At 36.4% G+C, this 18,452-nt stretch overlaps 1 protein-coding gene across 1 annotated transcript; it reads right to left on the reverse strand.

Annotated features, from left to right (window-relative positions):
- Positions 1–9,246: 9,246 nt before the first annotated feature.
- LOC122043263 (putative leucine-rich repeat receptor-like serine/threonine-protein kinase At2g19230) lies at positions 9,247–15,851 on the reverse strand. Its single transcript, XM_042603808.1, has 13 exons — positions 15,368–15,851; positions 15,130–15,291; positions 13,858–14,366; positions 13,187–13,325; positions 13,012–13,083; positions 12,725–12,796; positions 12,567–12,647; positions 12,131–12,297; positions 11,778–12,025; positions 11,331–11,457; positions 10,843–10,911; positions 10,552–10,741; positions 9,247–9,896 (listed from the first exon to the last, which is right to left on the reverse strand). The coding sequence occupies exons 1-13, from the start codon at positions 15,844–15,846 to the stop codon at positions 9,446–9,448; spliced, it is 2,766 nt and encodes a 921-aa protein (XP_042459742.1). The 5' UTR covers positions 15,847–15,851; the 3' UTR covers positions 9,247–9,445.
- Positions 15,852–18,452: the final 2,601 nt, after the last annotated feature.

Here is an 18,452-nt window from a genome sequence, read left to right on the forward strand (position 1 = left end):
TGGGTTATGGTGAGTCACAAGGAACTCATTAAAGTAACCATGCCTTCGAGGTTTTCCAAATAGTCCTACCCATTGAACTTAATACTAAACCTTGGTCTAACTAGTTAGGATCCATGTAAGGGTAGCTTCGGTCAGTTCCACTTGGCCAAATACACCAGGTCGAAGCCATATCTTCCTAGACATGCGATGCCCAAGCTTCCCTAACGTACTATCATCCAAAAACTTCACCAGTACCGTTGGTTAAGTTATACCTAATCCATTTTAATCTAACCTAAATTACCCTGCCGGGTAATCTACTCTTGTTTACTCTTATCGGGTGGATTAATTTCGGAGGTGCCAGCTATTCTGGAGCCTCCTCCTATGTTATTGATTTACGTTTTATTAAGTTAAGTAAATAAAAGGTACTTGATTATAACTTGGTTTGTACTGTTTAAGTTTTACTTTAGATTTATAACCCAAGTCTAGATTTCGTGATTTGACTAAATTATTAACAATCTTCTCTAATTTATCAACTTTATCTTTTAAAATATTATTTTGTATTTCTACTTTTCTAAGAGTTAATTTCTTATTTTTATTTGAATTAATTTTATTCATTACATTATTAGCATGTATATCTAATTTTGAAGAGAAATCTATACTAGAGCAAGCAGGATTAGTTAAGCTAGTGCGATCATGTGTTGCAAAAACTGGATTTTCATATAATGTAAATGTACTAACCTTGATTTCTTCCTCTGGATTCTTGGGTCTTCTTTCTGGACATTGTCTTTTACAGTGACCCATTAGTTTGCATTTGGAGCATTTGATGTATTTCTTCCCTCTCCTGATCATTTTCTCCTTCTCCTCCGATTGTGTCGGTCGAGTCTTACGAGTGGGGCAGTCGTTTCTATAGTGCCCTCTCTCCCTACACTTAAAACAGATTATGAGAGATTTACAATTTGAATTTACAATTTTACCTTTTAGGTCCGTGATAGGATCCTCCCCCTTGACTGTTGCCATTTCAAATTCTGACTCAGATTCAGATATCTCGTCTTTGGCCATCAGTGCTATGATATCGGTTTGCTCTGATTTTTCTGAGTCTGGTTCGGAGGTTGAATCTAAGGATTCAATTTCAAATTCGGACTCAGGTTCTATTCGATCTTCTAACTCTGAAGGGATCTCATAAAGCTTGAGCACTTTCTCCCAAAGCTCCTTAGCATTGTTGAACTTTCCAACTCGATCAAGATCTGAATTTGTTAGTCCGCATAGGAGAATGTAAGTTGCTTTTGCATTTGCCTCGAATGTCCTTATTGTTTGTGCATCCCACTTGTCACAGGTGATGGGTACACCTTCTTTAGTGGGAAGAGTGAATCCAATATGGACTATGGTCTATATTTCTGCTTCGGTCTTTAATTGATGCTCCACCTGGTCTTTCCAGTATCTGAGGTTCTCGTCAGACAGCAGTGGTAGGCATGTTGAGTTGTACCCATCTTCGTAGGCCATTAGAAGGAATCTCGCAAAATAAACACAATAAAATTTGTTCCAAGACTTGGTCTTGGATTAGTAGTGCGGGAGAGAAATAAAAATAGTAATTCAGGAATTTCGAGAGAAAATAATAAAATATTATTAAAATATTATTAAAATATTATTAAAATATTATAAAAAAAATATTACTACAAATTTTTGAAAACACGATATTTCACTAATTCCAATCAATGGTGAAAATTTGAAAATGGATTTTTTGAAAACAGTTTTGGAGGGAAAAAAAAACGAAAGGCGTAAGGTTATATTTTCAACCTATACAAACGACAAAGCCACGAAAAATGCTTGAATGGTGGTTGCACCAGTTCAAAGCGACCCCGCTCTGATACCAATTGTTGGATCGAGACGTGCTAGAAGGGGGGGGGGTGAATAGCACTCGTGGCTATTTTGATCGTATCGGAATCGTAAAACTATCAAAGTAAATATACGCAGTGGAAATAACGAATGCAATCACAGAGGGACACAAGAAGTTTTACTTCGTTCGGAGCCTAAGGCGACTCCTACTCGAAGGCCTGCGATCCTTGATCGCTTTCCGTGGGCAACAACTATAAGCTCGTAAAATGTACAATAAGATATTACAATTGAAAGAACTAAAACAAATTATACCGACAACAATAAAGTAGCAGAATCTGAAGCTCCGGGTTGTCGGGGACTTGTAACAGCACTTCTGGGTGTTTCTAGAGCAGCTTGTAGCGTAAGGATTGCTTGGAATTCGTTATTCTGGTGCTGCTGCTCGAGACCCTTTATAAAGGGTGTTCAAGGCGCCTTGAAGCCCTTCAAGGCGCCTTAAACAGGCCGAGTCACCCGCGGAGATCAGCACAGACTTGGTCGAACTTCATCCAGTTCAAGGCGCCTTCAGCCTACCCAAGGCGCCTTCAACCTTCGACCCAAGGCGCCTTGAACTTCATCTAAGGCGCCTCCAACCTTCTGCGCTGGCTTTTCCTGGTTCGCACCCGAGGCGCCTCGGACACTGTTCATTCGAGTTGTAACTTGCTCCTTTGTTCCTGCAAAATGTGTTAGTCCCAAACACATACCCTGCAAAACAAAGTTAGCACAGAAACATAATGAATGATAATAATGAAAGTTTTGACAGCATTCGAACTGTCCGGGTCTGACTTCAGGTTTCCCAACCGGAAACCCTAGGTCGACCCGACGCCTACTGTTCCCTCTGCGGGGAACGCGTCCTCACCTACTCCACTCAGGAGATTTACCTGTTGCCAGTCTGGCCCTCCAGACCGACTGGACTTTCCGCCTAGGGTTACCACCCCCTAGGACCTAGGGTTACCGCCCCCTAGGGTTTTTCTCCACCTAGGGTTACCACCCCCTAGGACCTAAGGTTGCCGCCCCTTAGGGTTTTACTCCACCTAGGGTTACCGCCCCCTAGGACCTAAGGTTGCCGCCCCTTAGGGTTTTCCTCCACCTAGGGTTACCGCCCCCTAGGACCTAAGGTTGCCGCCCCTTAGGGTTTTCCTTCACCTAGGGTTACCGCCCCCTAGGACCTAAGGTTACCCCCCCTTAGGATTTTCCCTTACCTAACCACAGTTAGGACTTTCCTGAAACCTTATTTAACCACGTTAGATAACAAGGAATCTTAACTTTGAATCCCTTTGCCATTATCAAAACTGAGGTTCGATCGTCGGATGCTTACTACACCAACATAATGTCCTTGGGTAGTAGGTTCTTATCTACAACATATCAATTAGTTGAATTGATAGTGAGATATGTAGATATATATAGAACACTACTCTTAACTATTCCTAGTCAAGCATTAATGTACAAGGACAATATTAATACGTTGAGACTAGTATGTAGGTCAACGGATGACTTAATCTCACAAGTCATGTATATGAGATATCAGGTTGACACATGGATATATATTAGAGAATATATATTGAATGACCCGCTATGAGAATGTTTCATGGATCACTATATGAGTGTCATAAATATTCTCATGTGACTATTGGTATGAATAGTCCTTGGACCTGAAGTCACTATGGTTCCCTACATAAGGAGCTGTGTACTTTGGTATCGGCAAACGTCACCTGTAACAAGGTGGACAATAAAGTCGATCACTGGGTATGCAATGAATTATGATGTGAGTGATGTAGATGGGATATATCCCTTCCATATGACGAAAGCGATATCTGTGGGCCCCTTGATTAGTAGGACATAGGAAAAGCATGACCATACTCAAATGAGTCAATATGAGATATTGAGCTTATTTGATTGAGTGTGTCTACTTAGAGATCAAGAAACACAAAGGTTGATAAGAGGATGACACAGTCTATGCCTCATTGATCAACCTAGATATCAAGGATAGAGGGACAAAGTCATACAAGATAATAGCCACGGACATGTTAGGTCGGATCTTGACATTCTTGTCACTTGGGTAGCAATGATGCCTTGCTAGATGTCACTCATTGCTTATGTATCTAAATGTTGATTTAGGTACATTGTCAACGTTACGAGAACCTATTGGGTCATACACAAAGAACAAGTAGATTTGGAGATGGTTCATATGATGAATCATTGGATTATGTCTAATTTGAATTGGAATATTGAGTTGGACTCAATTGGATTTAATTATTGGATTAAGTCCAATTCAAATTAGATTCAAGGAGTCAATTTGAATTAATGAAATAGTCATTCATTGAATTTGAATTGCATGAGGATTAATTGAGTAAGACTCGATTGAATTAGACTTGAGTTAGACTCAAGTGAATTATACTTGAGTTAGACTTAAGTGAGGAGACTTGAGTTAGACTCAAATGAGGATTAATGGAGATAATAATTAAATTTCAAAATTTAATTATATATTTCATTCAATTTTCGAAATTGATTTAAAATGAGGAGTTACACTCATTTGAAATGAGGAGTTACAAGTGTGATCCTTAATGGAGTGTAAATACTCATTAAGGTCATTAATGCTAATTAAGTATTTTCATTGGATGAAAATACTTAAGCAATTTTCTCTTCATTTTTGGGTACTTCTTCATTGGCTTTTTCCTCTCCCTCTCCTCTCCTCTCCTCTTGGTTGAAACCTTCTCAAGGTTGCTAGCACAACCTTAGGTGGTTTCATCTCCATCTTGTGAGTTTGTGAGACAAACGAACGCTTGTTCGTGTGGATACCGTAGAGGCGCGAACGCGAGATCGTGCTGTGATCCGAGCTGTCAGGAGTCCGTGAGCACGCTACAAAGGTATAATCTACCATGTCTTTAGATCTAACTTAGTATAAGTTTTTGTTTCCCTTCACATGGATCTTCTGGGGTAATAGGTTTTTTCGCTGCGCGTTTGCATGTTTAGCAACCTATTACCTTACATTGAGCAGCATCAAGTGCAATCATTAGATATTCTCTCCAACTCAAGGTTCTATATAAACTGTCCCTATCTGTATCATATCATCACCAAAATTCACGTCATGTTCAGAGAGAAGATCCAAGTGCCTAATCACTAAATACTATTACACCTCATATTATCCCCACAATATTTGAGAATTGTTAGCAGCTTTTGCAGAGGAAAATCTAGTTGGAAGAAGGTTGGTCATGATAAAAATTATCTTTAATTGTCTCGAGAGGTCATAGGTTCACATATTCACATGAACATAATAAAAATAATGACGATAGAAAATATTCTGACATGATCTTATAATGTTATGAGACAAGTTACCACTTTCATACTATAACTCTCCATATTATTGATCAATGCCTGTTTTTCCTAGATAAAAATCATCCATGTCTAGACAAAATAAATCCTGGCTAGCTCAAGTAACTCCTTGTGGGTGGAGAAATCTCACCATAACCTTACACAAGCACACTTGATCGCACGAGAGTTTGGAAAACTCTAATAGACTTTAATCAAGTCTATTTCGTCAACTTGAGCCTCTCACTCCTAGCTCTCTTAAATAGAGCTCGGTAGGAACAACTTGCTGTTCTTGTCATTACCAGTCAACTGGTCACACCACAAGTCGACTAGTCCTCTATGGAATTCAACCGTTACTATCCAACGGCTCGATACTAGTCGACTGGTGCTAGGACTAATTGACTAGTCTATTTTAGTTAAGAGAATAGAAGTATTCTGTTCTCTCCCAGACCAACCATCAATCGACTAGTATATACACCAGTCGACTGGTAAACTCTAAACTTAGAGTTTTACCCCAAGTACAATCTCTTAGCACTCGCCCTCGCCCGCATAACTTTGACCTTGCCTTCTAGCCTTGTCCATCAGCCTTGCGTCCCTAAAATGCTTCCCTATCTTTCACGCTTTATCTTCAAGAGTTTCCTTCAGCCTTGATCTTATTGTTGGGTCTTTCATTGCCGAGAGCTCCTCGCTCTGGGACTTCAACCTTATCAAGTCACACTTGGACTTACGTTTCCAAGACTACATACTTGAATTTACACCGCCAAGACTTACCATGGGATTTTTTTTTTGCCAAGATCCCACCTGGACTTTCACCTTTGTCAAGATTACACTTGGACTTTCCTTGTTGTACTTGTATCCTGCACACTCACAATGTATATCAAAACAATAAACCTAACTTAAACTTTACTCAAACATCAACACCTAGGGCACCTAGATTGCTCCAATACCTTGACCCACTTGAATTTCCACATGCCTGGCTTCACTTACCAGGATTTTTCACCATCTGACTTCACTCACCAGGATTTCTCTCTGTCTAGCTTCACTCACTAGGGTTTTTCGCCTAGTTTCACTCATCAAGATTTTCCTCTGCTTAGCTTCACTCACTAGGGTTTTTCACCTGGCTTCACTCATCAGGACTTTTCCCACTACCTAGTTTCACTCACTAGGCCTTTTCAACTATCTGACTTCACTCAACAAGACTTTTCAGTTGTCTGGCTTCACTCACCAGGACTTTCTCACTACCCTACTTTACTTATTGGGGCTTTTCACACTAAGTGTCTAGTCAACACTGACTCACTTAGATATTTATCTTCTGCCAACCTTCCCGTTGGACTTGTCCTTGCCTAATCTTCAATTAGAACTTCTAGTCAAGTATTTAGTCAACCTTGACCTACTTAATTTTTGGTCAAACTTTGACTATCAATCTCTCATACAGACAATTGCACCTGCAATCTCTATATATTATCAAACATCAAAACTTAAACATCACGACTCAAGTTTGAGCCAACTCAAGCTTAGTCAACCTTGACTCAAGGAAATTGCACCAACACTGGTGAGTGAGCCCGACAATGAAAGTCCTAGTGAGTGAAAATAGACAATTCTAGGAGGAGGTAACCCTAGGTAATAAGAAGTTTTGGAGAAGTAAACTCTAAGTATGTGTGACTGACTAGTTTTCGATTAACGGCACAAGGTCGATTGATCGGATCAGCGAATTCTTAATACTAGTAACACTATTTTACTGTTTTATATCTATTATGTTAACTTAGTGTTGTAGGTAAGTCTTGGTAGATCAGTTTGATTTGATACTAAGCAAGACCAGAGAAAGTCTAAACAAGTCTAGAGGACCAAATGTTTAGTAGGTTAGTTATTGGAGGAGAGTGATTCAGTGTGGACGAGTCCTAATGAGACTTTAGACGTTATTCCAACTTAGACACATTTTGGAATACTAAGTTGAGACTAAGATTAGGTCTTGGTTTAGATGACATGATCTAACTAATAATGCTTATACTTGTGTTAACTCTATTTTACAGGTTTTATTATTTTTCTATTCACTAATATGTTTCTACATGAGTTAGAAGTAAAACAAGCCTTGGATACTATTCACCCGAGGTGCCTCAGATTGGTTTAGGGGAGCCTTGAAGTAGCTGGCCGAAGCCTCTATGTTGGAGAGGTGGAGGCGTCAGTGGTAAGGAGGTACCTCAGTGCTGGAGGCATGGAGGCGCCTTAAGAGGAAGAAGACACCTCCTCGTGCGGATAAGGACTGCGACCGAGAAGGATAGAGCCTTAGCGAGCCGGGACGCCTCCAGTGGGAAGGAGGTGCCTCCATACAGATAAGAGATGTTGTCTTCGATGAAGATCTAATCAACGGAGGCACCTCCAAGGGAAGGAGGCACCTCAGATCATCTATAAACGAAGTCTTCCATACAGCGTAGATAATACATCCCTGATACGTGCTCCTACGACTATTCTGCTACTCAATGAGGCAAGAACGACATGATATCTCTATGTGCTCAAACGAACCTAGACTTTGGTAAAGTGTAGTTGTTGCTTACGATTACTCTTGTTTTCTTTACGACACTCCTTATTCTAAAGTTGATAGTTTTGTTACCAATTCATTCTTTGTAAAGAAACGATTGATTAGTGAATTACTCATTAGAAAGGTCGAAGAACCTGGGTCTAGGATTTGTCGAAAGTTCCAAATCAAGTAAAACCGACCATTTGTTGTTTTCTTACTTAGTTTGTTTTATTTTGCTACACACTTTTTTTTTTTGAAAGACAAAAAAGATAAGTTTTAAAATACACATGATTCAACTCCCTCTTACGTGCCTATGATCCTACAATAGTAGCTACCTCCTAAGTTATACAATATGTAGAAGCTAACAAATAGTTTCTACACAGTATAAATCCTAAATTTTAAATCCTAAACTCACTTTAAATATTTTGTATTAATTATTAGGTAGCTTCTACATATTATAAAACACTGGATCTAAAAGTATTTTTGAGATAAAATCATAGGAAAGGTACCAATTCCATTTTTTTTTTTTTTTTTTTTGAAAAAACAAGACCCATTTGATATTTCTCTTAATTTAGAAGTCTTTTTAATTTTTGTCCAATATGTACCAGCTGTTAATATTATAGAGTTGATAAATTGTTTATAAATAATATCCACAAACAAAATTTATAAATCAATTTCAATGACAAATTTTTATAAATAAAAAATTCTCAAAATAAATAAATAAATTCATAATTTTAAGCTCATCGACTAATTAAATAAAATTAAAATATGAAAAATTTAAACAATCATTAAAAATTGGATAATATATCAAACTCTAAGTTCAAACCAAATTCAAATTCGAAAAAAAAAAATTTAAATGACCATGGCATCATCGCTAAAGCAGAAAATGGAAGGGGAGTGTCGGCGTCAGTTGTCACCGTCTTCTGGAGGACGACGAAAAGCACCTCGAATTGTCGATCATCGGTGGTGGAGATGGTTGCCTAAAAGTCTTTTACTAGTTTATTTTTATAAGGAGACTTTTTTTTTTTTTTAGTGTTTCAATGATTTCTAAATCACTCTAATTTAGCTAGCAACATTTCCATAAAACTAAACAAAATATTTTTCTTTGCTGCATTTAAAGTCTGATAAGTATTAATTCAAGTATCTATAATCTTGATCGAGATGTGAAGCAAACAGACTACCTGATGATAAAGCTGAAGTCCACCCTCTTTGTTTAAATCCTGCTTGAGTTGATGCTTTTGAAACACTTAACCAGTGTTTTTAAAACCAGAACAGATTGAAAACATTTATGCTGATTAGCTCGACTGTAGAAACCAAGACACAGAGGTCGACCAGTTCAAACCCAAGATTTGCGTTTGAAAACACTGGCTACCACAAGTCTCGATTTCAGAATTTGAATGATATTAGATATCAAATATGCTAAAACAATGTATTGATGAGGATCGGCTACACTGGACATTATTGTCAAGGATTGAGAAACTAGTATCTTAACACAAGGAGCAAGAAAAAACAAAGATTTTTTTTTTCTGTAACAAAGAGATGACATTGTGAAAATACGAATGCTTGTTCCAAGATGAAATGGAAGAACATACAATAGTTTTTGCCATAGAAAATAAGAGTATCATCTACACTCCATCACCAAATATTATTTTCTTTCATACAAGTAATAACATGTAAAAAGCTACACTAATAAATTTGAAGAAAATGACATTTTTGAACCTTAACAACCATTATGACACAATTTTAAGAGGGAAGAGTCGAGCAAACCTGTGTTTATCTTGCCTTTGGTCCGGAAATCTCAATCATTTTAGAAACTCCTATCTCAGGAACACTGTTCAGGCTCACATCGCTTACTTCTGAGTATAGATTCTCATTGTGTGTGACTGTGTTTGCATTGTTATAATGAGAGTTCTCTAGTTCTAAGCTCTCTTTTAGTTGCATCACAACTTCTGTCATGGTTGGCCGTTCTTGGGACCTTTGTGCCGTACATTTTAGTGCGATATCAGCACATTTCCAAACACTGTTTATGTCATACTTCCCCTGCAGCCTGGGATCTACAACATCCTCAATGTATCCTTTAGAAAGCCTTTGGAGCACCCATTGGATCAGGTGTACATTTTCTGTACCTGGAACTATTGGAAGTAGCCCAGTGATCAGTTCCAAAAGAACCACTCCGTAGCTGTACACATCACTTTTTTGGCTGAGCTGGAAGGTAATGTAATATCTGACAAGCGATACAACATATTTCCAATCATAAATTTTGCACAAAAATAAACACAATGTGAAAGCTAATGACACTTTAGTTGAAGTTGTTTGTCTCATTGTTAGTCATTCTAGAGAGAGAATCACTAGTCCAGAAGATTAGTTGTGGAGACATGGCTGAATATGGCCTCGGATTTTCACAATGTGCATATGCTTGTTGTTATTAGACAAAATGGATTTACAGTCTAAACATGCTAGATATATGATTTAAACTTTGAGCGAAAATCCAAATACCACTTGCTACTGCCCTATAAATCTTAAAACATGATTACTCTTAATTTAACTTGATGTATTTTCTATTAATCTATTTCTTTAAATTTGTTTGCCTACTTATTGTTACAACTACTAATCTTTTCAGGGGTTGCATTTCATTCCAGGATAGAAAAAACATATATATTATGAACCAAGCCTCCTTTCCTTCATTTAAAAAAAAATCAAAGTAAATAGTCCAAGCACATAGAGAGATGAATAGTTTATTAAAACATGGAAGGGGAGTGCAAGAATTTCCATGATCATCGATTTGTTTTTTTTTCCTTTTGAATTCCTTGGTTACTATCTTTCTACTGGGTAAAGATGCTTGCTTGAAACAACTAAATAAATGACAAACAGTAACATACTCAGGATCAAGGTATCCAAGAGTTCCCACCACTACAGTGGATATCTGACTGTTTGCCTCACTTAGAAAAGCTTTCGAAAGTCCAAAATCTGCTATCTTAGCTTCCAAGGTTTCACTCAAAAGAATATTTCCTGACTTCACATCTCTATGAACTAATGGCGGCTTGCATCCTTTTTGCAAATACTCTAGCCCTGCAATGCAATTTAATAGATGAAACAAGATGGTCTCAGATGAATGATCTCGAAATAAAGCAAGTGGATATTGATACTTGACAATTCACATTATTCCAAACCTTGTGCAGCATCAATTGCCATATGAAGACGTTGTCTCCAGCTTAAAGCCCTAGCATTGTTTGCCCTGCCTGCATCATGTTAAATTAACAAGTCATTGACAACCAATAAGGAAAAGCAAAAAGTTAAATGAAGCAAAGAATGCTTTGTATAAGTACTAGGATTGCTACTCTGTTCGTCAGTCCTTTGTATAAATAAAAGCATTGTTAGACATCATCATTCTATGATCATTCTACTCTCAGTTGCATTGAACTTGCATAAAACTATAATTCAATTTTATCATTAAAAATTTACTTGTACACAACAAGCAAATAATATACACATCTTAGATTCAAATAACCATGTGTTTGACAGCAGAATATATCTTTGAATAGTTAGATTGTAAGCTGAATCTAATTCTTGTCACCTATTTTGTCATGCAAGCTATAAAGCAAGTGAAACTTTGCAAGGAACTAGCTATTAGATAATGATATTAAATGAAGTTCCAAACCTTGCAGATGATCTTGTAGTGTTCCTTGAGACATAAACTCATAGACAAGCACCAAATGATTTACTTCATTGCAGTAGCCAACCAAAGAAACTAAATTCCGATGATGAACCCTAGTCAAGTGTTGGGCCTGAAAAAAAAATAATCAGCGATGTTTACGAACTAGAAAAATCAAGATCCAAACTAAATCAAAGAAACAGATGTGAATAGGGTAGTTTATATTCTGTAGGATCTGACTAGTCATGATAGAACACAATTGTTCAAGAATATTGTTACTACATGTATGAAAAAATAATAAAATTTTATAAGCTCCACAAATTTTTTTGTAGTTTATACATTCATTCCCTCTCTTCGTCTATGGTTATGCAAAATCTCCCAATGGATTCACATTCAACAACGTTCTATAAACAATTAAATTCAACCATCCACATATATATAGGATTTATTTACCTCAGCAAGAAACTCTTTAGTTCCTTGTGATGATGATTGTGATAGCATTTTCACCGCAACTTGAGTACCATCTTCCAAACATCCATGGAAAACAGACCCAAATCCTCCTTTGCCTAGGATCTTTTGAAAGTTATTAGTGATGTTTTGCAATTCCATGTATGTGAATTGACGATTTTCAAGCTGCAATGAATTATTTGTTTGTTTTGGGAAACTATTCTGTTGATCCACTGAGCTATCCTTTCTCAACCCTTTCAAGTTTCAAATAAAGAATAAGATTGTTAAATGAATGTCAGAAAATAGATGACAATCTATTATTACTGAAGAACTACAAGAGTTGGTCACATAAATCTCACCTTGTTTTTTCCTCACACTCCAAACTATGGCTATCACCACAAGGAGTATTAAAACTGGAACTGTACAAAGAATCGCGATCACCGGTGTTGATATTTTCTTCTTTTTTGGTACAGACATTTCATTGCACGATGTACCATTGTAACAAAGATGTGGATTCCCATCCAGTCTGCATGAGATTATAACTTGTTTGATGGTTAAATTAGATATGTATGAAATTATGAAGAATTCTCCAACCAAAAAAGGAAAGAAGCAGCTGAGTTCAAGGGCAAATTGAACAAACTTTAATTCCAAATTATTACTCTAATTAAGTTTAAACAGAAACTCCTAATATTTCTTGACTTCATGCATAGATCTCTTTAATGATCAAGCGGAGCCGTACATATTATGAATCATTAAAGAAAAATGAAAGGACCTATACTTAAATGTAACACAAACCTTAAGGTAAGTGATCCATTTTGTGACATTTCAAGGAGGTTTAGAGGAACTGATCCATTCAACTGGTTGCCTGTCAAATCACTGCAAGCAATCATGAAATGTTAAACCATTATCTACCTTTTCAATAAAGTGAAAAAAGGATTAAGAATTATGCTTACAGTAGTTTGAGAGAAATTAAATTTGCTAGATCATCAGGTATTGGCCCTGTTAAATTGTTGTAAGACAAGTCCCTAAAAACAGTATTTAAAGAACAATTGTTAGTTGATAATTCCTCAGATGGCATTCCTTTGAACAAGACTCTAAAATGTTGCATGATTTCACAACAAAGGTTTGCTATGGCCTAGAATTGATCCCAACAATCTAAGACGGCTAATGACTGTTTGCCATATTCAATGACTACTGAAAGGAAAAAGGAAAACAAATAGCAAGCAATGAGTAGCCTTACAAGTATTGAAGTGCACTGAGACTAGCAAAAGATTTGGTTATTTCCCCCGTCAGCCCACTTGTTGACAGGTTCCTACAGAACATGGTGACTAATAAGAATATTACAGAATTTCCAAACGGTTGGTCCCGGTATTTCATGACCAATAATTTGAGATAGATGAGCTTGTAGAACTCACAAAGCAGTGACTCTTGGAGAATTTGACAAGTTATAAGTACAATTTAGTCTGTCCCAAACAAAAGCGCTAGGGGAACATGGATCTCCCATCCAATTCCTCTGGATCTGATACTGCTCCTTGATAGCTGTCATGGCATCAACTGTAAAAAAGAGAAAAATAATCAACAATCTAAGCTAATGACATTGCTCAGGAGAAAAAATAAAGATCAACAATGTGGCCAGTCAAAGTATCTTAGCAGTAGCACACCCCAAAGCAAATATTAAACAAATAATCAGCACTAAAATTCCCAACGATACTATATCAGTAGAGTCCATTGAAATAAAGATCAATCTGCTTAATATCATATGTACTTTCCAATCCCAACACTGGTTTTCGAGCTAATGTTTTTTTTCTCTTTATGCTGATTTGTTTTGGTCCTTTTCCAATACCAATTATCATAATTAAGTTTTCTTCTGGCAGATATATCAAATTTAGGAAAATTTGAACAACTTAAAATAAAGGTTTAAGCTTTTCGAGGGCATCTAAAGCTACATTCTTCACGATCCCACTCTGCCTTTGCCCTTTCAGGAACTCTCCATCAAGCAATTGATGGGCAAGATATTCCTCCCTGTTACACTGCAACAGGGAGAAGGGTAAAAAAATAGGGCGAAGAAACGAAAGCGGCTACGTACCATCTCCAGCATCTGAGGGCACGGAGGTGTTGCTCATGGCCATGTAGAGCTCGAAGGCATTGAGGATGGGCGGGAGAGTGGAGTTGCCGAGAGCCTCGAGGGAGACGTTATAGGTGGGGGACGAAGTGAGGGGCCCGAGGCTGTAGACGGAGTCCGAGGAGAGGTAAGAGGGGGTCATTATATCCCCCAGCCACTGGAATCCATTCTCGTAGATGTTGAACTGCCGCGATTGATTTGTACCGGAGAGGTCAAAAATCTCGGATATGTGGAGGATGGGGAAGAACTGGTTGACGTAGCCAGGGATGGGATCCCATCCAAGGACGATGCTGGAGGAGTTGATGGGGGTGACGGCGGTCTGCATGACGACGGACGGAACGCCGAAGGGGTCCTGGGGGAAGTTTTCGACGGTGGAGTTGGTAGAGACGTCGTTCCAGTTCCAGTTCCAGTTCCAGTTCCATTCCGAGGAGCTCCATGGCGACCACACCCGATCAATAGGGTCGTCCGGATACCTGGACAAAGGAAGCGCAAAGCACATTTTACCGTTTACTCCAAAAATAATAAAGAAATTACTTAAAAGAATATTCTGAGTAAAAAAAAGAATATTCTTTATTTCTATTTTCTCGTATAAAGATATTATTTTTTAATAAATAAATAAATAATATTTCATCCTATTTTTCATATTAAAATTACATTTATTTTAATAGTTTAAGCCAAATTTTAAAAAATAACAAGTTAAAAAATATTTTAATATAATAAATTTTATGTATAAGAATTTTGATTAGTTAAAGTAATTTTGCTTTATACTATCCAAAAAGTCAAGGCTTCTAATATAATTTTCAAGAATTACTTAAGATTTTTTATATATAATATTTAGACAAAATTAAATTTGAATTGTGCTAAAATAAAGCTAGTATGCAAACAAATTTAACTAATACTTTAAAAAAATAATCTTAAAATTACACATATATATAATGTTTAATTAAATTTTTGATTAAAAGTTAGCTGAATGTCAAAAATATATTATATAATTTTTGAAAATTATACTAGTTATGTTGTATAAGAGAGGGTGAAAATCAATCAAAAAGGCTTTTAGTGAAATTAGCTAATATTTTATAATATTTGACCAAAATATTAACTTCAATTATTTTAATTTTAATCATTAAATATTTCCCAGTAAAATGTGTACTGTGATTTTTAAGATTTTTATTTTTAATAATAATAATAATAATAATAATATATTATTATTATTATTATTATTATTATTATAACCACCTGATGTGGTCAGACTCCTCTCCCAAGTTCCACCGGTTGTACAGCACCAAACTCCGCCACTCGTTCGCCGCGGGGTAGAGACTGTCCTTCAGCGGCCGCAAGTCGATTGCGGAGATGAACGGCGTCCCCGTGCCAGTGTTCAGCAGGCACACCGAGAAATACCTAAAAGAAAGATATCATATTTGTTGATTGTTCATTCAATAGTTCACGGTTTCACCTACTGAACTATGAACTATACCCGGTGGTGGCCACCGCGATGGTGTCCGTCCAGTACGATGTTTCTGCGGCGGTCACGTTCACCGTGTCCCAGTAATTGACGCCGAGGTGGAGGTCGAAGGACTGCGGCTGGCCGTTGAGCCTGTTGGAATTGCCGTTGTAGAACCACGCCCGTAGGAGGTACTTGGACCCCCGCTCCACCGCCGGCGACCCGATGGTGTAGCAGTTGCGGGTGCCGTTGGGGAAGGCGCGTTGGGTGCGGAGCCCAGGGGTCCTGAAATTTCCCACGTAGGCGAAGGAGATGTTGCGGTTAACGCCTGTGTCGATGAAGCCAACGTCGGACACGTAGGAGATGTTGGAAAGGGGGTCGACGTAGGACGAACCGGGCTCGATGCCGCAGTCGATGGACAGGAAGCCGAGGGCGTCGGTGGACTGAGAGCGAGCTCCGGCGGAGGCCATGGCGAAGGCGAGGAGAATCGACCACCAAAATCTGGAATCCATTTTCTTCGTCCGGACTCCGGTAAGCAATCGCCATGGCAGAGCAGAGCACCGTTTATGTAGAATCTAGAACAATTTTCATTTCACCTCCCATTGTTTCTATTGTTACAAATGAGTCCTGAATTGCCACATAAAATTGCTCTTATTCAATCCTACCATTAACAAAATTATGGTAAAATTGAATGTACCACGTGAACTTTGAAAAATTAAAATTTAGAAGTGGCAAAAATTATATTTTTCTTACACGTAAGGAATATCAATCATGCGCCGCGCCGTGTTGAAACTATAGAATAATAGAAATTACAATAGTCGAATTAAAAAATAAACTCTCCTTTGATCTTATTTTCTACTCCAAACACGACACAAGGTTTCCACGCATCAACACATGCCAGGCATATACACGGCGGGTTAGTCGTGCAAGCTGTACTTAGCAGACTGCAAATCTCCACGACGACCAGGGCTGGGCGTGACGAGACCGCGTTTGTGATTTTAGCCCACGTTGTTGCGCCATGTAGCTTTGACATGTCAAACCATGCGCCTTTGGACGTAGTCGCACCATGCACCTTTAGCTTGTCAAACCATACAAATCTCCTACTGGTAAAAGATTTGCACCTTTAATAAAAAAATTTAATTCTTTTTATAGATATAAAAGGAGGTTAATAAAAAATTATAAAAAAATAAAAATTATTTTTATGTATGATAATTAGCATGTGGTTAATTGAAAAAATGAAACAAATACTTCAAGAATAAACTCAGTTATGGACGAAAAATTTCGTCATAATTTCATTAGTGTATACGTTTAATAATGGAATTTTATAATAAAAAATAATTTGTTGGAAAATAGTTTATTGACGGAATTATATTTTCTTGTCACTGATTTCTAAAGAATTAATTTCCATAGTTATTATTCCCAGCGGAAAATAAATGTCCATAGTAAATAATATTGGTCCATTTTGATGTTTATTGACAGAATAATTAATTCTATCAGTATTTAAAAAAAAATACAATAAACAATTTATATTTAGGTTTCAACCTATATACAATTTTTATATATAAAAGAAATCATCACAAATGATAATATTTCATACATACAAATAATTTAAAGTGTTTCACAATCAACACAATTACATTTCACATTCATTCATATATACATACGATCATATTGTATACATTTCACACAATCTATAATACCACTAACACAAATAAACTAACATCCATAAAATCACATATTCATACGATCAAACATCCATACAAATAAATTAATAGAAAGTATCTAAATATCCATAATAGAAATAATCATAATCATCTAAAACAAATAAGATTTAAACATTTATACAAATAAAAATTCATACAAACAAATTAATAGAAAAAACTAAACTATCCATTCATATTCATAATTCAAATAGTACATCTATATATAAAATGGTAATATAAAATTCTACATAAAGTTAAATATGATAGATTTATATCAGATTTATGTATAAATAAAAATATTACATATATGTATAACCAATATTTATACTAGATAAAAGAAATGAGCAAATGATGATTATCAATGCGGTCCGGACTCCTGAAACATATAGTAATATAATATTTAGAGCATATTAGATTATAAAAATAAAATAAATATATTTTGCATAATTTATGTATGATAAAAAAAATTGAGTTTTAGTTGAATAAACTTCAGATAAAACTAAGCATCAGGATTTGATAGATCCTAAGTCTCTTGTAAATCAAAATGAAATGGAACCGGTGACAGTAGCAAATTAGTTATGAATGCTTACATATAAGCCATGAGAGCATCATGATCCTCGACTCACTTCCGATCCTCATCAGCTCGCCTCCGATCCTCCTCTGCCCGCCTCTGATCATCCTCGACTCGTCTCTACTTCTCAACAGTCATCCACTGATCTATCCTCTGATCCATTGAGATAATTTGAGTGTATAGTTCTTGATTTTCTCGTCTTAAAAACTGCACTTCAGTAGAAGAAGAGGAACAGGAACCATCATGATTCTTAGGAGTCCTCAAATGATCAAATGTGACTTTGATATGGCAGCCAAGATCGTAGAGAGTGGAGTTTTTTTGTCCGTCTATCCATAATATTATAATATATCTCATTTAGTGTCTCGATGAATAAAGACTATGACTCCCCTCTTTTATTAGTGGTTAAGATATCTGAATCACTTTATCTGTTATTAATTTTATGTGAAAAAATATAATATGAATATTATTCAATTGAATCAATACATATAAATTGTCAAACCAGACAAATCTCTGACTGGGAAAAGATTCGCATCTTTAATAAAAAGAATTAATTTTTTTTTAAGATATAAAAGGAGGTTAATGAAAAATTATAAAAATAAAAAATTAATACAAGTAAAAAAATAAAAAATATTTTTATGTATGATAAGTAGCATGCAGTTAATTGAAAAAATGAAACAAATAAAGTGATGATGCTTTAACGAAATATATACCAAGTTAATTCATTTTAATTTTTTTTAACTATTTCAGTTTTTATCTTGTAATTAGTCAAAAAAAAAAAAAAAATGGAAAACTTTATTTGAAAATAAGGATCAATTCATTTTTCACATGCCTTCCTGTATAGCAC

Source organism: Zingiber officinale, chromosome 2A (genome assembly GCF_018446385.1).
Source record: "Zingiber officinale cultivar Zhangliang chromosome 2A, Zo_v1.1, whole genome shotgun sequence".
Lineage (NCBI taxonomy): Eukaryota > Viridiplantae > Streptophyta > Magnoliopsida > Zingiberales > Zingiberaceae > Zingiber > Zingiber officinale.